Source organism: Gopherus flavomarginatus, chromosome 11, assembly GCF_025201925.1.
Source record: "Gopherus flavomarginatus isolate rGopFla2 chromosome 11, rGopFla2.mat.asm, whole genome shotgun sequence".
Lineage (NCBI taxonomy): Eukaryota > Metazoa > Chordata > Testudines > Testudinidae > Gopherus > Gopherus flavomarginatus.
The window spans coordinates 34,165,569-34,193,147 of NC_066627.1; the positions used below are offsets into that span (position 1 = coordinate 34,165,569).

General features: G+C 43.9%; 1 protein-coding gene across 8 annotated transcripts in view; it reads left to right on the top strand.

Moving 5' to 3' along the window:
• EYA2 (EYA transcriptional coactivator and phosphatase 2) overlaps positions 1–27,579 on the top strand; it is a 155,366-nt gene that overhangs the window by 105,220 nt on the left and 22,567 nt on the right. For all 8 annotated transcript variants that reach the window (XM_050917375.1, XM_050917378.1, XM_050917372.1 and 5 more), the window contains one exon: positions 19,808–19,897. In XM_050917375.1, coding sequence (XP_050773332.1) covers positions 19,808–19,897 — 90 coding nt within the window. The remainder of the gene's footprint in view (positions 1–19,807; positions 19,898–27,579) is intronic.

A 27,579-nucleotide genomic window follows, 5' to 3' on the forward strand; every position in this document is an offset into this window, starting at 1 on the left:
TTTTCATCAACCCTTTAATATTGTCTAAAAGTCAACAAGGGGTTTTGATCTGTAAATTTGAACATAAGATGCACATCACCTTCTGGAATTAGTCAGCATCTCAGATTGACTTGATTTTAACAGACTCCACTGCAAATGCATAACAGAGCACACTGTGTCTAATTTTTAAACAAAAATCTTGGAAACAGTTATGCTCTGACACTCATTTTCTGGATGTTAGTTTCTTTAGAATGGGAGAATTTAAAATTAGCTATCTTTCTTATACTATACCATTTCAGGTCTTATCTGCCTGGGGGATTTATCTCAGTTCCAGCCATCAGTGGCTAGCAACTGCCAGTGCAAAGCATATGGTAGGCAAGGAAGGCAGAGTGGAATTTACCCCAATTTCAGACAGGTGTAATCTGTACCACTGCAAATACTAAAGCTGGTTGGAAATGTTCTAATTGAATGTTTTTCCATTGGAAAATGTCAATCTGTTAAAAGCTTGTGTTTTGTGGAAATGAATCAATTTCAACCAATCTTATGAGATAACACAGGCAAGGTTGGCTGTCTTGCTCTGTGTTTTGGGTTCAAACAATGATCCCTGGATTACAAAGTGAAATTCATCTAGAATCATCCGGTTCACGTTGAAGTGAGGTTAAACCTACTGAGTTTTATACAGCTTCCACCCAAAACTATACATTGGCTCAGGTTTGCCCAAAACTGAGCATAGATTCACTGCACTGTCACAAACATGGCCAGATTTCCAGTTTTAAAATAAAACCCTGAAACTAAGTGGTTTGCAGTTTAACTATGCATGTTTGGTCCAGCTTTACTTAGGAACACTGAGGAAACTTTAGGGAACAAATGGAGAATTCCAATAAGCTGAAAGGAGAAGTGTCTTCCTGGTGAGCATTATTCCATTGTGTGGAATAACCTTTCCGAGAAAAGTGGTGAAAGTTCCATCACTGGGACACTTTAAAACTAGCCTGGGAAAGGCACTAGGAAATATACCATAGGGAATAATCCTCTGTATCCACAGCATCTCTGCTCTGTGTAACCTCATTAGTGACAGGTTCAAGTCTGAGGGAGAGCCTGAACCAGTTTCACCACCCCTTACAGTATATTTCTGGGTTTTCCTAGGCTCTTGTGTGCTTGATTGACTTTTGAGATTTCTACTCCAACAGCAGCTTTAAGTCATTTTCAGTGGGACCATGGCGAATTAGGTGCCTAATTCCATTGACTTTCCATGGGTATTAGATGCCTAACTCTCTCATGACTAAGTCTGGCCAGAAAACAAGAATTCTGTTTCACAAAGAATTTCCAGGTTTCAGTATTTGGTTTCGTATTGGGACAAACCTGAGATCTTTTTAATTTTTTCATGGAAAAACAAAGGAGAGACACCTCCCCCAGAGTAGCCAGTCATCCATTCATCTGGGATGTGGGAAACCCACATTTAAATTCCTGCTCTGCCTGATTTGGAGCAGGCGTTTAACGTGGGTGTCCTCCCACATCCCATGTGACTACCCTAACCACTGGGCTCCTGGCTATCCTAGGGTGGGTGGGTGGGTGTCTCTTGTTTTGTCCAGAAACACCATCCTGGACCTAAGAAACCTTCCTGACAAAAGGGAATTGGCATTTTCAGACAAAAAATGTATCATCAAAGAACTTCCGACCGGTTGTACACAAGGCCCTTTCAAAATCCCAGCCCTGATTTTCTTTCTGCCTTCACTTTTATGCCTAAAACAGCTTGTGCTGTGCATTGCCGTGTGCTCATATAGGCCCCCAAAGCTACTATCCAATTGAAACACCATAGGGATTTAATCAAATCTGATGGTGATTCATGGTTCTAATGGCTGGATCTGTCCTTTACTACTTTACAAACTGAGAAGGAATAAAAAGCCATTTTATTACTTGGCAGTTAAAAACTATTTGTAGAAGTTGCTAAGGTTCAAATCAAAAGCACTCTCCCTTGAGGACTATTAGTTAATTCAAAGTGCCAAGGGATTTCCCTCCCACCCCCCATTCTTCTTCTTTTGCTTGAGATGTGGCCCTATATCACTGCTGCTGTTCAAACATCTAAGAGTTTTCCATTCTTTTGACAAACATGAGCCAAAGTGCTTAAGGACATCTGTTTATTTTATTTCTTTAATGAGAAAACCTTCCAATTTCTCCCTGGCTCAGCTGTGTTTATTTACATTTTGTTAGTCATATGTGCTGGGTACCTCAGGACGTTAACAACCTGCAGAGACCTAGGCTGAAGCTTGCTAGCAGGCATCCTGGTCAAAAAGGCAGAATAAGCCCTTCCTAAGGAAAACAGAGTCCCTGGAACTCTATAAAATAGATTTTCAGAACAAATACAGCCTAATTCACTCAGTAGATCCTGGATTAAGTCAAGATGACTACAATTTGGGAAGGATTTTCTGAGGAAGTTGGAGATTTTTTACCCACTGGAGGCTAAACTTTGTATTTAATGCCTTTTTAAGTTAAATAAGAAAAGCATTCAGTCATTGCAGGTAATAAAGAGTCTGTTATTTTAGACATGTCATTGTATCAATTATTAGTTCATTATTGAGGGGAGGGCAGACTATATAAGGACAAATAATTGCAGTGATTCAATTATTTTCTAATGTGTATTTCGGGAGCAAACTTCTATATTACTTTCTGCTGTCAGGAAGCAGGAATGCAAAATGGGAAAGACAGACCCATGACAGTTTGAAAGATGGGCACAGGAGACAGTCTGAAGAACTGTTATAGATTTAATCTCTTGTAGAAGAGTTTATGTAAACAGGGATTTTCCAAGCAGAGTGCACGTGTGGCATCCAGGAGTATTAAAGGATTATTTCTATCATAAAATACATTTCAGAAATGGTGTTAGATTGCTAGCTAAGAAGACCTGCTCCTGAGCATCTCTAGAGCATGACATTTTTTCTTCTACTATTTAGGGGCAGGTATTAAAAACCTTAACTTCCTCATGTAAAATGCAGGCACAGACAGGTAATTCTATATGTGATACACCTGTTGTAAATGTTTGGTGTCCGTTATTACCTGTCTCCACCCAGGTGCACAGTGTTTTGCGTGTGGCCTTCAGGGGCTTGTTTGAGAAAATGTGGCCCTTTTCTTTGTGTGGGGATTTGGATGAGAATTTCTGCATTCCTGATGAGGGAGAAGGGAGGGTGATGAGAAATAAATTGTAGACTGACAAAACCTTTGAGCTTAAACCCTTTTATATGCCTTAATAACAGGAATTATTTCCCATCGCACTTAAGAACCATATGCCTCTGCAGTTTTGAGGATAGATTTTTTTCTGATCAATAGATTGCTGGGGTTTTGCTCAGCGATCCTTTGAATTGCCATGAAATTCTTGTCGCTGTGTCATAAGCTGCACATTTAAAGCAGGAACATATTTGGGGCTATTGTTGACAGACACAGTAGTCCATCCGCTTTAGCCCTATCTGCTCAATGAATGAACTTTATCCATCTTCTGATAAAAACTAGAACAGCTTCAAGGCATTGTCTCCAACTATATCTGGACAGGTACATGCATATGAAGGCAGGAGTCTCTTATGTAAGACTCCAGCCAGTGGGACTAGAAGCAGTCAAAACAGGACTGCTGCATGGGAGCAGGGAGAAAAATGGAGTCCAGCTGGGGCCAACCCTCCCCCAAGCATGTTCTGGATCCAGATCTGGATTGGAGAGATCCTTCCAATCTGTGGGTCCAAGGACGCAGAGAGTGTCTTCCCAGGCCACCCCCACAATGTGGCCTGTGGGGAAAACTGCAGGAGAGGAGCCAGACAGAAGGACCAGACGCAGCACAAGCAGGGACCTCTGGACATTCAGAGAGCTTTCTGTCATTTCGGCTGGAGTTTTTCTGCCCTGTGCTGAATGGCTGTTTGCTCCCATCTTCGCCCTCCCCCTCCTCCACTGTCTCTTTGCCTCATCTTCACTCCACACCTGCCCGTGTGTTCTATCCCTTTCCCTACCCCGTGTCTGTCTTGTCTATTCATATTGAAAGCTCTATGGGACAGGGACCATCTACTGCTCAGTGTCTGTACAGCACCTAGCACAATGGGACCCTATTCTGAGTTGGCCTTCAGGCACTACTGTAGTAAGTGTGATTAATAACTAACATATGGTGCTGCACTGGACTTCAACATGCTGCTACTGTGTGAAAAGTGACACAGGATGGATAGCACAATACTGCCGTTTTCAATCTGACCTCCATGTGTCCGAGTTAAATCTGCTGCTTGGATAACGAAAGAGCAAAAAAGAGTTTTTCATCTAAAGAAACTGCCTTTTGGTTTCATCACATCTATAATTGCCACTTTAGCTGTCTTACGCTGGCAGCAAAGTATAACTGCACAGTGCATTTTCTTGTTTTATTGCCAACGGGAAATATTTATCAAACACAACTCAAGGAGCATCAATAATTTGGAGTCTTTTCAGAATTTGCTTTTGAACAATGTGAAAATATCCGTATTACCACCTTTGAGGTATACTGAGGATAGCACAGAAGACTGAGGAGGCTGCTAGCCAAGGAAGAGACATCAGGATTCCAGCAGGTTTTCCCTCCACTGGCCAGAGCCTAGAAGCAGGATTCCACATTACTGCTGACCAATATTGAATATTCTCCTTTAGGTCAAAAAGGTATCACAGACCTTTTTTTAATCTGAGGGTCCAGTTTTTAAGCCCTACAAGGAATGGACCCTTCACAATATTTGTTGTCAAGATCACAGTGAAAACAAATAATGCAACATGAGAGAATTGGAGCAGCAATGTGTATAACCAAAACAGAATTGGGGCCAGATGCAAGTCTGAAGGAAGCACCAGCTTTATTTACATTCTGACGAGAAGTCACCAGCCAGCAAAACTCCATATGAAATGAACACAGCAGTATTGTGCCAGACAAGCTGATAAGGTCCTCTGAAGGCGAACGTGAATTGCATCATACGCTGAATAAGCTGTGAATGAGGGATCCAACAGCAAGAGACCTGTAAATGGACTGCAATCAGAAATTAATGGTTTGCTAATGTTCAATAGGACATTTTCTGTATTACTGTTAGTGATGACAGACTAAATAGTACACCTTCAGGAGAGGCAGCATGGTCTAGTGCAGGGATTGGCAACCTTTGGCACACGGCTCTCCAGGGTAAGCCAATGGGGGCAGCGGGAAGTGGCAGCCAGCAAATCCCTCGTCCTGCGCTGCTTCCTGCCTGGAGTGACGAACCACGGCCAGTGGGAGCTGCAATCGGTTGAACCTGCGGACGTGGCAGGTAAACAAACTGGCCGGCCTGCCAGGGTGCTTACTCTCATGAGCCGCATGCCAAAGGTTGCCGATCCCTGGTCTAGTGGATAAGTCACTGAACTGAGAGGCAAGAGATCTGAATTCAGTTCCTTGATCTGCCATAGATGTCCTATGTGATCTTGGGCAAGTCACTAAGTCTCTCTGTGCCTTAGTTCTCCATCAGTAAAATGAGGATGATAATGCTACTTTTTCCTCCTTCCCTTAAAGTCTTGTCTATTTAGACTGCAAGCTCTTTGAGGTAGTTAATGACTTTCACTGTGGCCTTGTCTACACTAAGATTTAAAGGTGTGATGTTACAATATGTTAGCTAACGTATTTGAGAAATAGCAGTGTGGACAAGGCAGTGCATACTGTAGTGTATGCTAAGATGGTCAAGTTAAAGCCTAGGTTGCCGTATTCCCAGCTAACTCCATCAGCTTAACACATGTTAAAGGCAGCTTGCCTTGTCTACCCAAGACTTTGCAATTATGTTAGTTAGAAAGTATTAGTCTAGTAAAGGCCTGTGTGTGTACACTGCCTAGCAGTGGAGCCCTGAATTTGGTCAGGGCCGCTAGCTATTACTGTAATACAAATAATCAATCGATCTTTAGAACATTGCCTCTTTGGACAAAGTCATCATATCACCATGTTGTGTTCTGGTGTTGTGATATCTTGGCATTTGTACCATATTGCAACTTGGTGTCAAGACATCACAATGTCAGGTCAGCACCAAAGATGTTTCAAGATGTTTATTTTATACCTTGCAAGCCAAACTTGCAGGATGTGGAACGTTCATGGGGGGATCAGGCAGTCTTCTAAGAAAGGCATGTTTAAAACTAAGCCAATTGCTACCAGAAATTGTTCTTTGCTCTTCCTACTCAGAGTTCCGTGAAGAAAAACAATAGAGGCTGGACTGGAATAAACTCGCACAAGAAGCACTTCAGCAGATCTTAAAGATACAGACATAAAGATTGGCTTGTACTATGAGCAACTATGTTAAAATGGATTTGAAAAAATCTTACTATTTTTAGTACTGTAGTAACTTGCCATTAGACATTCACTGTAGAAAAAGATTTTAGGAGCCAAGTCAGTTGTATGAAACAGATAAAAAAGAACATCTCATCTGATTTAATTCAGTGCTAGCTTTGGGATTTACTGCTGGTATTTAGGTACCTGTCAGGTGCCCCGGATGATGGGCAGCAGGGTTTGTTTTGTTACTTCAGAAATCACATTAGCTGGATATACAAAAAGGCAGCTATGAATAAAAGAAATCAGGGAAGATTGTTTTTCTGTCTGGCGTTTACTTTTGTCTGGCAAAGTTTACAGTGGTAGTGGTTATTAGGGCTGTTCACTCAGGTTCCACAGGATGGCTAATAAACCTGAATTTTTTCAGAGTTCAGGTAAAGCAAATTCATGTGTATGTGTTTCATGGGCACTTTTAGCATATGGGAAATGGTCATGGGATTGGCATAATGAAATCATAAAAACGGTAATACTGGGTCAGACCAAAAGTCCGTCTAGCCCAGTATCCTGTCTTCCTGCAGTGGCCAGTGCCAGGTGTCCCAGAGGGAATGAACAGAACAGGTAATCATCAAGTGATCCATCCCCTGTTGCCCATTCCCAGCTTCTGGCAAACAGAGGCTAGGGACACTATCCTGGCTAATAGCCACTGATGGACCGCCATGAACTTTAGTTCTTTTTTCAACCTGTTATAGTCTTGGCCTTCACAACATCCTCTAGCAAGGAGTTCCACATATTGTGCATTGTGTGAAAAAATACTCCCTTTTGTTTGTTTAAATCTGTTGCATATTAATTTCATTTGGTGACCCCTACTTCTTGTGTTATAAGAAGGAGTAAATAACACTTCCTTATTTACTTTCTCCATACCAGTCATGATTTTGTAGACCTCTATCACATCGCCCCTTAGTCATCTCTTTTCCAAGCTGAAAAGTTCCAGTCTTATTAATCTCTCCTCATATGGCAGTCATTCCATACCCTAATAATTTTTTTTGCCCTTTTCTGAACCTTTTCCAATTCCAATATATCTTTTTTGAGATGGGGCGACCACATGTGCACCCAGTATTCAAGATATGGGTGTACCATGGATTTATTTAGAGGCAATATGATATTTTCTGTTTTATTATCTATACCTTGCTTAATGATTCCCAACATTCTGTTAGGTTTTTTTGACTGCTGCTGCATATTGAGTGGATGTTTTCAGAGCACTATCCAGAATGACTTGGGGATCTCTTTCTTGAGTGGTAACGGCTAATTTAGACCCCATCATTTTATATGTATAGTTGGAATTATGTTTTCCAATGTGCATTACTTTGCATTTATCAACATTGAATTTCATCTGCCATTTTGTTTCCCAGACACCCAGTTTTGTGAGCTCCTTTGGTGGCTCTTTGCAGTCTGCTTGAGACTTAACTATCTTGAGTTTTGTATCATCTGCAAATTTTGCTACCTCACAGTTTACCCCTTTTTCCAGATAATTTATGAATATGTTGAATAGGACTGGTCACAGTATAGACCCCTGGGGGACACCACTATTCATCTCTCTCCATTCTAAAAACTGACTCTCTATTCCTACTCTTTGTTTCCTATCTTTTAACCAGTTGTCAGTCCATGAGAGGGCCTTCCCTCTTATCCCATGACAGCTCACTATGCTTAAGAGCTTTTGGTGAGGGACCTTGTCAAAAGCTTTCTGAAAATCTCTGTAAACTGTACCCACTGGATCCCCCTTGTCCACATGTTTGTTGACTCCCTCAAAGAATTAGTGAGGCATGATTTCCCTTTACAAAAACCATGTTGACTCTTCACCAACAAATTATGTTTCTCTTTTATTCTTTACTATTATTTCAACCAATTTGCCCAATACTGAAGTCAGGTTTACTGGCCTGTAAGTACCAGGATCACCTCTGGAGCCCTTTTTAAAACTTGGTGTCATGTTAGCTATCCCCTAGTCATTTGGTACAGAAGCTGATTTAAATGGTAGGTTACAAACTACAGTTAGTAGTTCTGCAGTTTCACATTTGAGTTCTTTCAGAACTCTTGGGTGAGTACCATCTGGTCCTGGTGACTTATTACTGTATATCTGGACTGAAATTTTTAAGTGACTAAGTCCCATTTTCAAAAAGTCCCTTTGACTTTCAATAAGAGTTAGGCTCCTAAATCACTTGGGAATGGGACTTGACTCCTAAGTCACTTAAGCACTTTTGAAAATTTTACTTCCATCTTATCATAGCTCTACCATCTAGGAACCAAAATGCTTGGAGAAGACTACATCTAGCATTAGTCTCGCTCTATAAATGCCCCCCCCCGGACTTTTGAAGGATCCCCCTCCTCACAAAACCCAATATAAAGAAACACACCTACTTGCACTAGAAATAACAGAACCCATGCACATCCCTGCTGGTTATGTGTGGATGAGAATGCCACATCCATCTCTCATATTCTGATCAGGGCATGCAACTCAACAGCCAAAGAATAAATGATTCTTACAACTAGTCTTTGTTCAAACATGTGGCCCAGCCCTCTCTTTCTCTCGCTCCTTACAACCTTCACTTTTTTATATATTTCAGCCAAACAAACTGGTCCATTTTCCAGGAGTTTCCAAGTAATTAAACCCAATTAAAACCATTAAATTCTTTCACTTAGTGACAACTTCATTATTAACAGCTAACCACAAGGAGCAGATTTAGCTTGGAAAGTCCTTGATTGTGTACTAATCCATCTCTCACCTCTGGCTGACACCTCCATCAGATAAACCCCACAGAATAGGAGTCTGATGACTACTCTTAATTAATACTTTCTTCCTTGTAGAAAAGTAATTATTTGTTCACAGCATAAACAGGTATTTGGCAGAAGCTTAAAAGTCTGATTGGTTTTAAATACTAGGGTTTGTTTTTTTTATTTAAGGAAAAAAATCTGAATTCAAGATGTGGGCTCAGAATTACATTGTCCTAACATCCAGAATGTCAGGTTAATTGGCACATATCTAAACAGAGACAAACTCAGACAACAAGCTGCCTCAATGTGTTATCCTGCATATGTTATCAAAGCAGCCAGCTCTGCCCCTTTACTAATGGCACGCAAGTCTGAACAATTTACCTGCAAGACAGAAGCTTGGAACTAGTGTGTTTTGGAAGCAGAAACCGAGGAGAGAATGACTTACACTTGAGAGATTGCCAGAGATTAATCTGCCTACTCACTTCCTTTTACAATATCACCAAGAGCTATAAAGTAGGAGGTAACTGGCTCTGATGGGCCAGCCAACTGGAGGGATAGTAGCTGCAGGTGGTAACAAATGATAATATCTTTTATTGGACCAACTTCCATTGGTGAGAGAGGCAAGCTTTTGAGCTTCGCAGAGCTCTTCTTTAGGCCTGGGAAAGATACTCAAGTGTCACAGATAAATACCAGGTGGAACAGATTGTTTAGCATAAGTAGTTAACACATATTTCAAGGGAATATTCAAGGTGAAATGGCCCATCAACACCTCTCCAGGCATAGGAGGGAAAGGCAAAAAAAAAACCCCTCAAAACTGGGGAGGTAGTTTAAATAGGTTACAGATTATAATAAACTGTAAATCCAGTGTGTCTATTCATTCTAGGATTTTTAGTATCTTGCAAAATTATAGGAATTTAACACCCCCTTGCCCCCCCCCCAGCTCATCTTTTGAAGGTGTTGTGCAGTTTTCAGAGGTGAAAGTAAGCTGGTTCGGAGAACCGGTAGAAAAGGAGACTGGCTGAGGGACGGAGAAGCCTGCCATCTGCATAAGAATAGTTTAAACTCAGCTGTTCCCTGAGTGGTTCAGCCCTCGGGGTTAGGAGTGGTTTCTGGCATCCTTGTTAATTTCACTCACAGTAGCTGGAGGGAATGGAGTGGGGAGGGTGTCTTTGACCATGGCAGGGCCAGTCCTTGTCTGCCCTCGGGATGAGGGGATCTTGTCTCCAATTTTAGTATATGTGCTGCCGAACTAATATACACAACAAATACAAGTATTTGGCTGCACAGCTTAAATCCAGAGCTAATAAAAGCAGGTGGAAGGGGAAAAAACTCACTGTCACATTGGTTTCTTGTCTCCTCCCTCCCCCTCCTCCAGCCAGGCTGCAGACAAGGCTCTGCATTCCTTCCCCCCCCCCCCCCGGCCCCCGGGTTCTCCTCTAGGCTCTAGCTTGCAGTAGGGACACTGGCTGAGATGCCTGCTGCTGCTACCTGCTTAAGAACAGTTTAAACCCAGCTGTTCCCTTTGCAGTTCAGCCCCCAGGGTTAGAAGCCGTTTCTGGCATCCTTGTTAATTTCACTCCTAGTTGTTGTTGGCGGGGGAGAGTGTGTGTGATCATGGCAGGGGGAGTTCTTTTCTGCCCCCGAGATGAGGGGATCTCCTATACACAAAAAACACAATCAAAATCAGGAACCATTTCCAAGTTCAAATCTATCCCATTCCCTCCCCAGAAGAGGATCCTGGTTGTGATGTCCAAAGTGCTTGCAGATCCTCTTTGAAATGTTACTAAACCACGCAGGGAACAGCTGAGTTTAAATTGTTCTTATGCAGGAGGCAGGCTTCTCCCTCTCTCAGCCAGTCTCCGTGCTCCCTGGTGCAAGCTAGAGGGAAGCCCCTGCAGTTGCTGCTCAGTGCCAGGCAGGGAGAAAGCATGGACCCTAGTATTGGCAGCATGGCTGGAGAAGGAGGGAAGACACGTAGAAAAATGTGACAGTGAGTTTTCACTTTTTCAGACTTATTCCAATAGTAAAGTTTTATTACAGACAATACTGGTAGTAGTAATAGTAGCTTTATTTTCCTCTATCTATGTCATGCAATGGGAGGGATCCATGAAGTACGTAGGAGAGGTGGGTTGCTTGCAATTGGACCACATGGGTAAGAAATGTAAATTACTTTCACCCCTGCCCAGACTCCAGGGCTCCCAGCTGCCTCTGCAGCTGGTAGCTCTGGGGGTGATTTAAAGGGCCCAGCTCCTAGGTTCAGCTGAATCCCCGAGCCCTTTAAATACTGATTTAAAAACCCCGGGATTTAAAGGCCCCACCTCTTCCGATAGAGGCCACGCCTCTTCTGGTTGAGGCCCCTCCCCCTCTGCAGGACTCTGGAGTACCGGCAAGTCTTTTAAGTTACTTTCACCCCTGGCAGTTTTCCTTTGAGGATGAGGACTGAGAGGTCATATATAGTGATCGCTTTGTGAAAACCGTTCACCCATAGGTGATATGGTGTTTTTTGTCTTTTATTATTTTCCTGTGTAAGTTCATTGAAGAACGTAATGATTGTTCAGTTTCAGCCACATAGTTGCTTTTGGGGCATTCAGTGCACTGGATGAGGTACATCGCATGTGATAGAGCATGTGTGGTCCCATGGGTCTTGAAAGGTGAGTTGTGGTGGGGTGTGTTGATCATTGTAGCTGTGGAGCTATATCTACAGGTTTTGCATCTGTTGTTCTGGCAGGGTCTGATGCTGCTTTGAGGTGGTGTGTCCTGGTCTGCGGGTAGCTTCAAACAACCCCCCAACCTCTGTAGTTACCTGCATTAGCTGACCAGTGTTGTTTTATATTCGAATGATCCACTAGTCTTAATAATAAGTCATTGTTAGTAACTTAACTGTATATCTAATAAAGTCTATTGAACATATATACAGGTCAATCTATCAGTCTAACCTAAAACCAACTGCCTCCTCGGATTATCAGCTTCCACACCCTGAAGAGTCTGTTAATTCTCTTACAGTCATAATAACACCACAGTCACTAAGTGGGAGCAAGAAACTTCACCATGATGGACTGAGCATTTTTTGCCTTCCTCTGAAGCTGTGCTAGCCCTGAAACTGGATAGATCATTGGTCTTCTCCAGTATGGCTGCTCTTATAGCAAGAGAACAAAACATAATTCCCCCAGAGCAATGGAGCCAGATCCTAGGAGGTTCTGGATGCCTTTAGTCCAATAGGAATAATGGTGCAAGGCATCTCACAGCATCAGGCACCTCACTTGAACTGTGCAGTAGCATGTATTCCTGAAGCCCTCTTTGGCTAGAAGTGACAGCGATGCCTGAGCACATCACAAGCAGACAGTTGTAATGTCACTCACCAGTTCAAATATTATCAGTCCAAATCGTTGTAGAAAAAGTTATGTCTTTCCATTTTTGGCAGCCCACCTTGCTCATGGAGAAGGAGTTGGAGATTTTCCTGCCCATGAAGAAATATACTGAAGCAGAGTGTTTGACAGCAGGAGTGTGTAATTAACCTCCCTATTCTTTACAAGCTAAGTGCTCAGGTGTGCCCAGCCCAGGCAGGAGAGCAAGGTGAGGTAAGGGTGCAAGGGTCTTCCCTCCTGCATTAGATGGGCAGAGCTTCAGCTCTTGTATTGTACTTCCCAGTGCACAAGGGACTGTTCCAAACTGATGCTGCTTTATGCGTTATGCTAGCCTCTCCAGTCCCATGGGAAGGAGCAGGTGTTACATCCAATGGTGGCACAGCAGCTGACGTCCCTAGGGGTTCCTGGATCATCTCTTAGTGCCACAAGCGAACCTCACAGGTAATTGAGTGAGGCTGTTTAATTTTACCACATTAGGAAGTGCCAAGCCAGTAGCTGTGTATGGCTGAGGTGAGGTGACACATTCAGGGATGGATTGTGATAGCCTAGCATTTATGTATAAGGGGTTTATTTCTTGTTTTCTATCCCACCTTCTTATTGTTCTTCTTTGCTGAAGCATAACTAGAGATTAGTAAAAAGGTAGGACTTGGCCCTTCTAATGTTACTAAACAAACGCTCAGGGCTTGTATTTCCCATTTAATTCGTTTTCAGTGTGAGGACTGGTTGATGGGAGGAGATTCATTTTCTAGGAGTCCGAGGGTCCAGTCTCCCCAGTGGGTTCCTGTGCAAAGTGAAAGTATCACTTCGAACTGAGCAAATTGGGTTAATTGTTCTCAGTGCACACAAGCATAACACACTGGGGAAGTAACAGATCCCTGAGAGTTATAGGGCTCAGCATTCCAGAGTACTAGGGCAACTTTGCACTCCTCTGTTGATACAAAGCTACCCGAAAGCCAGCTACTAGATCAGAGGTCCCCAGCACGGTGCCCGCGGGCGCCATGGCATCTTAATGCGCCCGCGTCCTGGCCCCTGGGAAAGCACCCGCTGAAATGCCGCAGCGGCATTTTGGTGGGGATGCCTCTCGATGACGATGCATGTCGCCGACAAGTGATGTCATCGAGAGGCGTTGCCCCCGAATGTCAGCGGGGATGCCTCTCGCTGACGCCGTTTGCCTTCGACAAGTGACATCATCGAGAGGCGTCGCTCCCGAATTTCGGCGGGTGCTCCACCGCTGCGGTGGTCCTTTGGCTGGCACCCACCAGCCAAAAAGGTTGGGGACCACTGTACTAGAGCATCTCCCTACAGCCTAAGGGGATCCTCAGAAAACGCAGAGCCACTGTAGCAGCTTTTATGATACCAGCTCTCCCAAAACCAGCGCTCACTTCTGCCTGGCCAATTACTGGCTGCTGGAACAGCTCTTTAGGCTTGGTAACAGTCGACATTAAAAAAGGAGAGCAGGAGTGAGTCTAGTACTCAGCCTGTCCTGGCAGGAAGGAAGTGCAAAGAGAAAGCTGGCTGTGGAGCAAAGTCTCCATATGACAAATTACTGTGGGCCTTAAGTCTGTCTTTGTGTGCTGATACCTGTATTGACATCAGCTTCAAACTATTTACATAGGCTTACACGGCTCTCAAACATTTGTATCTGGACACTGATTTTGTGTCCTACCCTAGACTCATCTGCTTGATACTGAGCTGACAGTGCTTCCAACTTGTTCAAACTGATCTTCCAGAAAGTCAAGTCCTCCCAGAGAGTAGGACAGAGTCTGTCTTGCCTTCAGATATTGAACGGTCTTATTTCTGGATGAATTCAAGTCCGTGCATCTACATGTAAAAACAGTACCTAGTATAATAATACCTCAGCCTTGGCTGGTGCTTCTGGGCACAAACACATATAATAAATAGTACTGGAAGTGCTGATTTTCCTGTTTAACTTTGTCAGGCTGTTTAAGACTTGGAAAAGAATCCCATTGTGGAGGAAGTGTCCATACAGAGCTATGCATTAGTGCTAAATTATTTCCCCAAATGACTTCCCCTTTTTTCTGATTTTATTTTCATTCCATCACACTCTCTATCTCAAGGGGAAGATTTTTTCTCCTCTGCAATTTAATCTACGTATTGTTTTGGTTTAAAAGAAAGTGAACTTCATACACTGCTCTGCACAAACATTCCCCATTCCGCTTTGGCCATCGATACCAGTAAAGCTGCAAACAGACCCAAAGAAAAGAACCAAATGAAAGATATCGAACAATGAGATATGCTAAAAAAAGGTTTAAAAGGCAACGACCCTTGGTATACAGAAGAAATAAATTGCTTCATTAAAACAAAAAATTGATTCCTTCCTAGCAACTTCTTTCTTCAAAAACAAGTCCCTTGATGTAACTTTGAGGGATTGTGTGTCTTGAACCCAGGCCTTTCGAAAATGGGAGGGCCTGGTCTGTCCACTTTTCAGGACAAGCCCTGACCCCCTACCCCTCCTCTTCCACCTGAGGCCCCGCCCCCGACCAGGCTGGAAGCTGGAGCCAGGCCGAGGTAAGAAATGGCGGGGGGCCCGGACAGCTGTGGGGAGCCATGGACTCTCCACCTGACCTAGGTGGGGGTCCAAGAGCAGCCCCTGGCCCATGTCCCCACCCCCCCAGGGCAGGTGGATTATCCAGGGTTCCCCACAGCAGCCCAGGCCCACTGGGTTGCTCTTACCTGGGCCCAACTGCTGCTCTTTGGACCCCGAGGCTCTGCGCCTATCCAGGCTGGAAGATGGAGTTGGGCCAAGGTAAGAACCATCCAGAGAACCCAGGCAGTTGTGGGGAGCCCTGAACTCTCCATCTACCCTGGGTGGGGGAACATGGAAGATGGGGACCTGGGCTGGGGGCAGCTCTTGGGCCTCCCACTCAGGGCAAGTGGAGGGTCTGGGGCTCCCCACAGCTGCCTGGGCAGCTGTTACCCTGGCCAGGCTCCAGCTTCTGGGCTGGGGGCAGGGCCTCAGAGGGAAGAGGAAGGGCAGAGCCATGGAGGGGGCAGGGCCTCATGGCCCCCCACTTTTACGAAGGATCCAGCGCCGCCGCCCCAGATGCAGCCATCACCTAGCAGCTTGTACCAGCAGGGAGTGTGGGCTGATAGATCCTAGTTCAAAATGGAGGCACTGCCCATAAAGCTCCTGATTGGAGGAGACAATAGCCTCTCCAATTGGCTCAGAGTCACTGTTTAAGCCAGAAGGAGGCAAAGAAGTTGTCTGAGGACCTAGATGAATTTCTGCCTAGCTGCTACATTGGACCTTGTCTGACTCCTGGCTTCCTGGCCTACTCCTGGTTCTTGCCTTGTACCAGATCCCTGGTTCTGCACCCCCATCCCTGGCTGCTGACTCTGGATCTGGCCCTTGGCTTGACTCCTGACTCTGTCTCCAACCCCTGCCTCTGGATCCAGGTGCCTGTCTCCTGCTCTGACCACTAGATCTGACCACCAGATCAGACTGCCTATGTGCTAGTCCATGATAATAAAATTCAGTTCAGTGTTATTCACATAGAGTTTTTATGATAGGCAAAACACATGCACAAAATATTAAGTAAAGCCTCCCAAGCACCAGTATCTTAAGAGAATTAACGTGCTCTAACTTGTGTCACTATGTGATGGCGCCATGTACGCTGATGATTTGCTCTGATTCCAACCATTGGTGGTACCAACCTAGGTACATGCATTGATGTGAACTCAGAGTAGGCAGGCAGTGCCCTTTTTAAGGCACAATTTGCAACAGTGCGTCTTACCTCAGTTTCAAGCAGAGGTAAAGTTGCATTGGGGCAGATTGCAGCTTATAGCAGGTGTGATGTCCCAGTCCTCAAACCCAGGCCTATGAGTTCCCAGACAGCCACCGCATCCTGGCCACCACCTGCTGTCAGCTGAAACCTGGTGGGCCAAGGAGATAGCAGAACTATAGCCTCAGCCAAGGCACTACCCACAGGAGTCCTGTCTGGAGGATCGCCTAGCTTCACCAATTGGTCCATCCATGCTATTTAAGACAGAGGGAGGCACAGGAAATTGTCTGAGCAACTTGGTGATTGCCTGTTGCTGCTGTGTTGGACCCTACTGGTGCCTGCATTCAATCCTGTTCCTGATTCCTACTCTGCTCCTTATCCCTGCCCTTGCTCCACTCCTGATGCTTTCTTCTTCTCCAGTTCCTGCCTTTATGCCTCACTTCTGACAATCATTTACCAGTCCTAGCTCTGACTTGTGACTCTGGCTTGACGCTTGGTATCTGATCCCATTCCTGACCCTCAGCTTTGATTCCTGGTTCTGACTCTGGCTTTGGTAGTCAGCAGTTGACTCTGGTGTTAATCCTCAACTCTTGCCTGCTGCATCCATGAGACATATATCCTGGTCACTAACAGCAGGTTTGCTAGTCTGTGTTAGGATTTCACATGGAGGTGGCTACTCCAGTAGCCGAAATCAACAGCATAGACATGGCTCTTACTCTGATCCTTGATCCCCATACATAAATATTCTCAGAGAGAAATTGTTGCACTGACATGAAATAAACAAATAATTAAATGTAAGACTTACAGGTGAGTGACTTTAGACTTCTGATGACAACATTGTGGATCGGAAGTGTTCAGGGAGAAGCTTTTGATTTTTACTTTCCACCCAATAGGAGAAAGTGCCCTTCTCTCCAGGGCAGTGGTAAGCATGTTCAGGCATGAGTGATGGAGCTTTTCTTTAGTTTAGTGCAGTCCCTATGAGTCATCCATAAAGCTGAAACCACAGCCATTGTCCTCTAATTAAAGAGCTACACCAAGAATGCGTAATAATTAGGTTACTGTGTGATACACTATCCGTGTCAACAGCATCTGCCACAAAGGTTGATTGAAACATACTCAGCCTCCAAACATTGTGTTCCCTGGTAGACCTCCCAAACTAATTCATTACTGACCTCACCATGCAATAACATGACTCCACAGAAATCTGCAGAAAATTAGGGCAAAGTCCACATATAAATCTCTACTGTCTTAGCAGGACTTGTAACTTCAGTGGGAGAAAACCGCACATGTACACTCAAGGCACACAAAGATGAGAGATCCCTGACCTAATAAAGATGAAGTACAAATGAAAGCCTGTTGTGGAAACTCTCCGTTTTCAAGCTCTCTGTTGCTGTTTAACTTGATCAGGCAAAATCGGTTTGAGCTAGGAGGGTGTTTACCAAATTAACAACAAAGTATTTTTGTTTGTGTCATAGAAATATTTATTTAGTGATTAAGAAAATAATTTTCACATGAATAGCACTTAAGACTCTTCTGTGTCATGTTTGTTCCTATTATTTCACACTGGGCTTGGAGCAGCAAGTTAATTATTTGGGGCTGAAGGTCTGTGTGTGGGAAGTTGTGACATGGAAAATGACAGAATTGTATTTAATATTGTGGAGAGCTAGGTTGAGGTCACAGCAGATTCCTAAGGAGCAATGTGGAGCAACAAATCACAGAAGAAGTTGTGTCAGTTGCTCGTTTGTCAGTTTTGAACTAATAAACTAAGGAGTTATCAGGAGTTATACATTCCCAACAAGTGGAGAGCAGGTCCCATACAGTGGGACTGCTTATCTGATGAGAAGAGCTTCCTTCCAAGGCTGCTTTAAAATTAATGATATGAAAAATAAGTGATTATTCTTCTTTAATTGAATTTTGTTTTGGTAACATTTACTGTTTTCCAAGTGGTAGAATGGTGTGATCAGGAGGAATTCTACTCTTATGTATATAGTGCTCTGATTGTACAAAGCACTGCATAGAAATAAAATAGACATGGTCCCTGCCCCTAGGAGTTTACAATCTAAGGGTTGATATGATGCGATGAATGAAAGCAACAAACAAAGTTGGGGAACTAGGAGGATGAAGGTTATAACAATGCCACAGGAGACACAGTTCTGCTGTAGTTGAACTCAATGGAGGTTTTGCCACTGGTTTCATTGGTGGCAGGATCAGGGCATGGGATATGTACGTTTATGTGGACTTCTTGATAACTCTCTGTGTGTAATTTTCACTGATATAAATTTGTTTTGTAAAAGCTAGAGGTATTGTGACCTGTGGCTAGGGAAACTTTTCCTCTGTAAAGCACTTTGAAATCTGCAGATGGAAGTGCTGTACAAGAGCTTAGCATTACTGTTAGTGGTACTACTGATATTTGAAGTGATCAGAAAAAACAAACATCTAACGGCTGGTCAAACTGGAGTATGAAGTGTCTGAGGCATATTGCTATTTCTAACACACAGCTTAACAAGTCTGGTTTACACATGTGTTTTTATAGTTAGACCAGTACAGACTGTAGTGTGGATGCAATTATACCAGTAGAAAGATGCTTCCTGTATGGGAATAACTGTACCCGGAAGCACACTTACACTGATATAACTGTGTCTTCACTAGGGGGTTTAACTGTACTGGGATAGTTAAAGTAGTACAGCTGTTGTGTGTAGATGAGGCCTAAAAGAAACACTTAGTCTGTTCACCCCACTACAGTTGGTGGGCATTTCAAGAATAGAACTGAGGATATAAGAACTTCACTTCAGAGTTAACCTTGGCTTTTACCATGTTTTAGCCTTCCCTCCCCCTTCCCTTCTTTTTCCCCGTTCACACAAATACAAAGCTTTTACTCAGGTTTGGCAGTGCCTTGACCTGGCCGGAGGTGTGAGTTAAAACCCAGGCTACACTTTAACTGAGGCTAGAACCCACCCACTTCGTAGTGAGGATGCAGGCTAATTCACTCAAGTGCAGAAAGTCCTCCAGTGTCCTTCCTACAATTCCCGCAAAGTACAAACAAGTTCTCCCACACAATTGAGGTGGAAAAGAATCTTAGAGCATCTCAGCAAAGAACCATGGGATATACCCCCAGACACACATGGGTAAACGTAGAAACAATGAGGACATAGTGATGCAAGTATGGCTTTGCTGTGGGGATGCTCACATCCAGGCTAGCCTAACTCAGGTGCCAATCACCCAGGTTAACTGTGCAGTGAAGACGTTTTGTTGATTGAATGATGTGAATATGCCCTGCAGAGAAAGGAGTCTGACTTTATGGTTAGAGCAGGGGAGCTGGAAGTCAGAACTCCTGGGTTCTGTTCACTGACTTATTTGACCTTAGATAAGTCACATTTACAAGTAAAATGAGAAGTAATACTGACCTCCCATGTGAGCCCGGAAGCTTAAAGTTTTTAAAGCTTCCTGTTGTCCTCATCTGAAATGTGCTAAGTATGGGGTGCTAATGTTCAAAGGGAGCTGCAAGCATCACTAAAGGACAGAGTTCAACCATATACCAGAGTAAAATTCGAGGGTAGAAACCTATGATAAATATATTTGAGAAGTAAATGACATTATTGGCTGCACGAGTAGGACAAGTCCCAGATTCACTCCCAATAGCCAGAAATCGGGAAGAGGATGATTAAAATGACTAAAAACCACACACATTTTTTTCTTTCGAACAGGACACCACCACGTCTGTGCGGATAGGTCTTATGATGGAAGAAATGATCTTCAACCTTGCAGATACACATCTGTTCTTTAACGACCTGGAGGTATGTAACTGCATATTTTATTTAACATCTTCCTATTTAATCATCTGCATCTGGTTTAGAAACCCTTGGTTTTCTCGTCCTGAAACTTTCATTACTGACCCAAAGAAGTGGGCCTAAGATGGCTCATTGGAAGCATACCTTGGCACATCTCTCTGACAACTTTGCTTTGCTAAAGCTTTAAAAAAACAACAACAGAGTAACAGTGATGTCTATTGGTAGTTTTACTAAATGTAATAATGAGGACAATGTTGTTTGTCCTTCTGAAATTTGCTGTTTAATAATTTCATTAACTGAATTAGCACAGATCTTATGGGGGCAGGTTTACAGTTAGTTCTGAGCCAGTAAAGAAGCTGTTGAAATAGTCTCTGTTCCTCTACAAGCTCTATTCTGCACACACACACAAGGTAAAATGAAGAGCTCCTGACTGTCAAACTCATAGCACAAATGAGAGCATGTGTGCCTCTTTGCACTAAAGCCAGAAAGTTTTCCCCAACTGAGGAAATGCCAGCTCTGATGATGAAGCATTAGGTAAAAACATACCATCACTGATGTAAAACACACCAAAGGCTATTTAGAACATGTGCTGAAGCTCAAGGAAAGATAGCATATGTACAGCCGAGCAACTAGCTATGGAGTGTTGATTAAAAGCTTTTTGAGCTTGTAACCATCCCATCATAAGGAATGGGTCTAAATTAGTTTCATAATAATTTTGTCCAGGGTTTTCTAAGGCCGGACAACATTTCTTTGAAAGGAATGAGTTAGAATTCTCTTCAGGTGCTTTGGGCACAATACACTCAGGAAATTATTTGGAATGGTCTAGGGGAAAAGACATCAGTTCTGTGCCTGCATCCCATAGGCAGAGATCCCTCCTCAGTCTGTGTATTCATTTGGAAAAGTAAGAATTTAAATGTTCCACAGCCTGCCTGAAATGGGCCCCATGAGGGCTTCTAATTCCTTTGTCCTTCACTTCTCAGCTATATTGAATTGCTATGTGGGTTACAAGGAGTTAAAACTTTTCTAGTACTGCTCTCTATAGAAATTGGGACTTCACTTGCAAAGAATTTTCATTTCCCTTTTAAGACTAATGGTCTGTAGCACCTGAACTGACATTTCCTTCCTCTCCCAGCTTTCCAAAGAAGTGTTTAGTGATGGGCATACATAAAGTGTGAAGTGAAAATCTTTCATGGAGAAAAAGAGGAAGAAACTATTTAAGGCACTAAATTAAAAGTGATAATATTTAGCACATAGCCAACACTCTTCATCTGAGGTGGGTAGATGGTGTTAACTCCATTTCACATGTGTGGAAACTGAGGCAGGGGGAAGTGATTTGTCCAAGCTTACACTGCAGCAGCACCATGCTCATTCCACTAGACCTGTACCACAGCTGTGTAAGATTAAAACTTGCACATCATTACATTTGAGAACATTTTCCCCCTTGTTTTACTTATCTTTCAAGACCTGAATTCAGTTGATGGTTTACCAAGCACCTCAGAGCAGGGTGAGGAGTGTCACTGCCGCCACAGTTACAAATGTCAGTTAGTCTATAGGTGCCACGGGATTCTTTGCTGCTTTTACAGATCCAGACTAACACGGCTACCCCTCTGATAAATGTCAGTTGAGGATTTCAGCTGCTGCGAGCAGAACAGAATCCTTAGCTCAGGTCTTAGCAGGTGAAAAATTCTTAAATTCACCTATAACTACTGGAAGAAGGTTTATTTAAAGTGACCCAGGATTTGAGATTTTCAGTCTTAGCTTCTGGTGCCTTAATGAAGAATTAGTCTGTAGTCCTTGCAAGACCTGACACACTGTGTGACCTAGTGGATAAGTCTCTGCCTCTCTCTGCCTCAGTTTTCCCATATATAAATGGAGATGATGATGATAACAGCACCCTTCTACCTCAGATAGGTACTGTGAGTAATTAATTAATATCTCCATAGCCCCTGTGAAGGTGGAGAGGACTATGTAAGTGTTAAGATTACGTCTACACTATGGAGACGATACCACCATAGCTATGCTGGCATAGCCCTGTAGCGTAGACGCAGCCTACACCAACAGAAGGGTGTAGGAACACCAGCTCCCTGAAAGAAGTTAATTGTGTTGACAGAACTCCACTCCCATCAACATAGTTGTGTCTACACGGGGGCTTATAGTGACATAGCTACCGTGGTCAGGAGTGTGTGTTTTTTCCCGCCCCTGATTGATATAGCTATGTCAATATAATTTTTCAGTGTAGACCAGGCCTAAGTAAAACCATTCCCTGGAGTACTGTTCTGTCACCGTTAAGTTTGTCCACATTAGTCACAACCTGCTGGTTCCAGGTTAAATTCACAAAGAGGGAAGGATTCTGTGGTTCTTTTTGTCACTATACATGCTGATGCATAAACCTCAAAAAGGTCCGATTTGGTATGAAGAAATTCACAAAGACTCCAGCTGCTTCCCTCTCCAAACAGTCCAAGCCCACTGGAGCAGCAAACCTGTGCTGTTAAAAACCTTCAGCTTGATTCTTGGGCTTGTGGGGTAATTTTATGTTATCTGAGCCAGTTTGGCACATCCATAGCAAAGTTGTGTGAGTATGGGATATAAGTGTACTGGTGAAAAAAAAATGATTTTACTGATTTCTATAGCACTTGTCAGTCTGACTGCTTTATTTCAGAAATGTAACACACAAGAACAACAAAATAAAAAACTGAATAAATGGGTCCTGTATCATGGATTTGATGGACCTGTCAGTGGGAGTGAATAGCAGTACAAGAGCCTTCAGCAGAGAAGGTCTGACTGCAGGACATGAATTCTTCAGAACCCAGTTCTGAGAACAGTTACCCCCAACTAACCTTAATTACCCAAAGAGGATTTGAGGTGAGAGACAGGCTTATCAGACAACTTTGAAGATTGTTGTCAACAAATATCTGTAGTACAGCTGGTTGGAAAGCAGTAGATGTTTTCCATGAAATTGTATTTTCTTCCCATAACTTTTTTGCAGAATTTTTCCAGTTGTCTAAATGAAAACATCCTCAGTTTTGGGGGGGAAAGAGGGAGCATTAGACTTTTCACTGAAAAACTGAAATGTTCAGAAGAAATTAAAACTTTCCACAAAAACGTTTGCCTTGCCCTACTCCCGTCCCCCCTCAAGAAAGCAACACACAAATTTCAGCTATCTTTATTCACTAGCCATGCTGCTTCTGCATCTTATGTGATAAATTAATGACTTTCAGGCCAGAGTATTTGCAGAGTGATAGCTGAGAATTGTATGGGCACCAACTGTTGGGCTTGAAAGAGATACAATGAACAATATTCTATTTAAAAAAAAGAGACAAGCAGAAAAACAAGCATAGAGACTTACTCAGTTTTAGATCTACTGAGATTACAGTATACAGCAGCACCATCAAGTGGCATAATGGTGACCTTAGCAGGGCTCAGTAAGCTAAATCCAGACTGTGGTACAATGCTGAAATTGCCTGTGGAGCTGCCCTGCTTTCAAGCATATGCAGAAGAGAAGCTTGTATTAGGAACAAGAAAACTGCAGGGAGGTGAATGTGATGTCTGATACTGTTAAACCCCAGAGCAAGAGAACTTGTGTTCAGGCCAGTCATTTGAAGCACAGCTGCCTTCATTTCTGCACAGCTGAAAAAGGCCAGAGGAACTGAAAGTAACCATTTATTTGAGCCAGGCCTAAGGCAAATGAAGAAACTGAGGGAGTTTAAAACATTAGTGGTAGTACAATGTCCACAAAGAGCATCTATTTATTTCCAGGAAGGCAATGGCACAGCAAAGCTTCTGACTGCCCTATTTTCAGTCAGCTGCAGGACTTGCATACGGATGTTGTACTGGAACCACAGATATTATCAGATCACAGAGAGAGAATTCAGAATAGTGTGCTGTATACACTCACCCCATCCTCTTTCCTGGCAAGGTGAGTTTGTTAGAACAGTGGTTACCAGCTATTGGTGAATATACCTGTAATAGCCGCTCCAGGCTTTTTTGATGCTGGGTACATTCCTTGTCTCCCATTATCCCCTTGCACGAAGGTCCCCTCCATCTACAACCTTCCTGCCTAGCATTATATTGAACTAGCAGTTCAGGCTGAGTGCTGAGCCTCCAAATGCTGCTGCTGTGCTCACCTTCCAAACAATTGCACACATTATATGCCGCTATAGCAGTTGAGTCTATTCTCACACATTCAGACATGGAGGCTGGAGTGCTCCAAGCTCTGAAGGTTCTATCATCTGCAGCTGAACAGGAGATCAGCAGTAGCAGCAAACCAGGCCTCTGCCCAGTGGGTGGATGCCAGTTTGTCATTAGAGTTACCCCATGTGACTTCAAGAGGTTTCTGATTGATCTATACAAGGCCTTTTTACTAGTTTACTAGTGGTTTCCCAGGAGCAGGGCCGGATTAACTCTCCTGTGGGCCCAGGGCTATTAGATTTTGTGGGGCCCCTGGGGGTTTGGAGTGGGTTCAGGGCTGGGGCAGGGGGTTGGAGTGCGGGGTCTGGGATGGAGTTTGGGTGCAGCAGGGGGATTTGGGCTGGGGTAGGGGGTTGGGATGCAGGAGGGTGTGCGGGGCATAGGCTCCAGCCAGGAGGCACTTACCTCGCATGGCTCCTGGTCAGGATCCCTGCCTACCTTGGCTCCGCGCTGCTCTGCTCCCTGAAGTGGCCGGCATGTCTGGCCCCAAGGCAGAGGGGCCAGGCTGATCTGCAAGTTGCACGCTGCCTGTGCCCACAGGCGCCGCTTGCACAGCTCCCATTGGCCACAGTACCTGGCCAATAGGAGCTGCAGAGCCGGCACTGAGGGCGGGGGCAGCACGCAGGGATTCCCTGAATGCCCCTTGCCATGGGGCTGCAGGAGCACATCGGTGAGCCAGTGCTTGTGGCTCCAGCCCCGGGGCGGGGGCACCGAGGCTTGGGGACCGGTATCCGGCCTGGGGCATGGAGACTTGCCACAAGCCGGATGAAAATACTGACTCATCGGCCTGTGGGGCCCCCCTTAGCCTGAGGCCCTGGGCTGCAGCCCCTAAAGCCCCTGCATTAATCCAGCCTGCCAGGAGGAAAAGGAGCTAGTGAGTTAGACGCTGGTAACATCCATTTTATGAGCTTCCCTCAAATGAAGGTCTTTGTTTGCATGTTTTTGTTTTATTCAGTTACAGCTCAGTACCGGTACACTGTGTATGGAATGCTTGTCTCTAACCCAAGGCATTAGAAAGGATATTTTGCCCCAAGATATAATTTTGCATTTCAATTATGGCATTCTTCCAGGATGGTGATCACTTTAAAAGAAATGCCCAAAGACCAAGCTTAGATTGTTTGAATTAGACTGCGAAATCCTGTGATTCCAAGGGCTGTCTAAAGCAGCATGCTGTATAACAGGGGCAGGCAACCTATGGCACGTGTGCCGAAGGTGGCATGCGAGCTGATTTTTAGTGGCACTCACACTGCCTAGGTCCTGGTCACCGGTCCGGGGGCTCTGCATTTTAATTTAATTTTAAATGAAGTTTCTTAAACATTTTAAATACCTTATTTACTTTACATACAACAATAGTTTAGTTATATATTATTGACTTATAGAAAGAGATCTTCTAAAAACATTAAAATGTATGACTGGGACACTAAACCTTAAATTAGAGTGAATAAATGAAGACTCGGCACACCACTTCTGAAAGGTTGCCAACCCCTGCTGTATAAGTAACCACTTTATAATTCACACACGGCACTCCTGGAACTAGAATTGGGTGTGTCCGTCGTTTGCATACTTATTTCCATTATCAGCAGGTTTTCACTGATGTCGATGCACTAACAACCACTAACAAGGCACAATAGAAGATTAATTTAAATTTTATTAGAACACTGGCTCTTTGTGGCAACTAATATCTGTGACAGCATAAAATGACTCTTTTAAATGGCAGGCAGTTGATATATTTGTGTCCATGCTTGATAAGGTCCCAATTCATTGGTTACCTTACCAAGAAAAGACTGTGAAGTGAGGTTTATTTAAAAGTAAATAAAATGACAGCAAAGACAAGCTGGCAATTTGAGGGTTAAAGCAGCAGGAAGAGGATAAGACACCCCCTGCTATTTATTGTGTATTTTGTGCTACAGTAGCGCCCAGCGGCTCCAAGTGAGATCAAGACCTGTTTGTGTTAGACACTGTACAAACACTTCCCTGCCCTGAAGAGTTTATAATCTAAGTAGACATGGCACTCACAGGAAGAGCTTTATCCCCATTTAATAGATGGGAACTGTTTATGCTATAAGCTGTAGTTTTCAGGACTGCAGTGGAAGCTGAGGGTGCTGGCTGTAGGTGATAGTGTTGCACCTGTTAAAGCACTCCCAGAGGATGCATGATGAGAGAAAAACATTTGTGAAGCATTGCAGTGAGGCTGAAAACTTTCCACAGCCCAATTAGCACTTGTGTAGATCATCTGCAACCAGATTAGGATGCGGCGTCCTAAACCCTTAATTCATAGTTTGAATCAGATGTCTGGGGGAGGATGCCTTCTGCTCACACCAAAGCTAGCCTGCTCATAGACGAGAATAACTGCTTGGCTGATACGCAATTGTGTGACATTCTAAGTTAAACATTTTGACAAAGCTGGAGGGAACGGCAGTGTTGTCCTCTTAGGGGATGTGCTGCCAACTTGTCTAAGGAAATACTAACCAGTCTAATTTTTTTTTTAATGCTCTCACATAAAAAATGAACAAAGCCAAGAGGGCCTTTGAGGGAGATATTACTGCAAAAATAATTCATCCATTTTTTTTATTAGCTGCAAACAGCTCAAGAGTTTAAGTGGTCTGGAGCCACCGAACTTCCACTGTTTTACTGTGGAGGAGCTGAATTCTTAGCATTTTGCCTGTGGAACTTGGACTTTGCTGGCTGAGCTGAGCATGTGACAGTGGCAGTGGATCAAAAGCATTGACCCATCAAGAGGATCGCAAAGACAAAAATCCCAGAACTCCATCCCCTTGGAGAGGGAAGTTACTCAAAGGCTCTGCCAATAGCTGTTTCTAGAGCCTGATTTAATAGCTGCACCAACTGGATACAGTATGCAGCTCTTTACAGCAGTGTTCTCAAGCTGGGATTGCCGCTTCTGTAGGGAAAGCCCCTGATGAGCCGGGCCGGTTTGTTTACCTGCCCCATCCGCAGGTCCGGCCAATTGCGGCTCCCACTGGTCGCGGTTAGCCACTGCAGGCAATGGGAGCTGCTGGAAGCGGCAGCCAGTATGTCCCTCGGTCCGTGCCGCTTCCAGCAGCCCCCATTGGCCCAGAGCAGCGAACCACGGCCAGTGGGAGCCGCAGTTGGCCGGACCTGTGAACAAGGCAGGTAAACAAACCGTCCTGTCCCATCAGGGGCTTTCCCTACACAAGTGGAGACCCCAGTTTGAGAAACACTGTCATATAGCATTTTACCTCTTCAGAACACTACAAACACATGAACTAATTCTCACACCCCCACTGAGAGGCAAGTATTATCCATTCTCCATTTTATTAGATGGAAGAGCAGAGAAGATAAATAACTTGTTCAAGGCAATATAACAAGGCAGGAGCAGAATTAGAACTCGAGTGTCTTCGGCTTCAAGTTCCATGCTTATTTCACTAGACCCTGCTGGCTCCCTATGCATCTCTAGAAAGATTTGCATCTCTCTCTTACACATGTGTTTGGTGGGCAGTCTAGACAAGCAAAACAGAAAA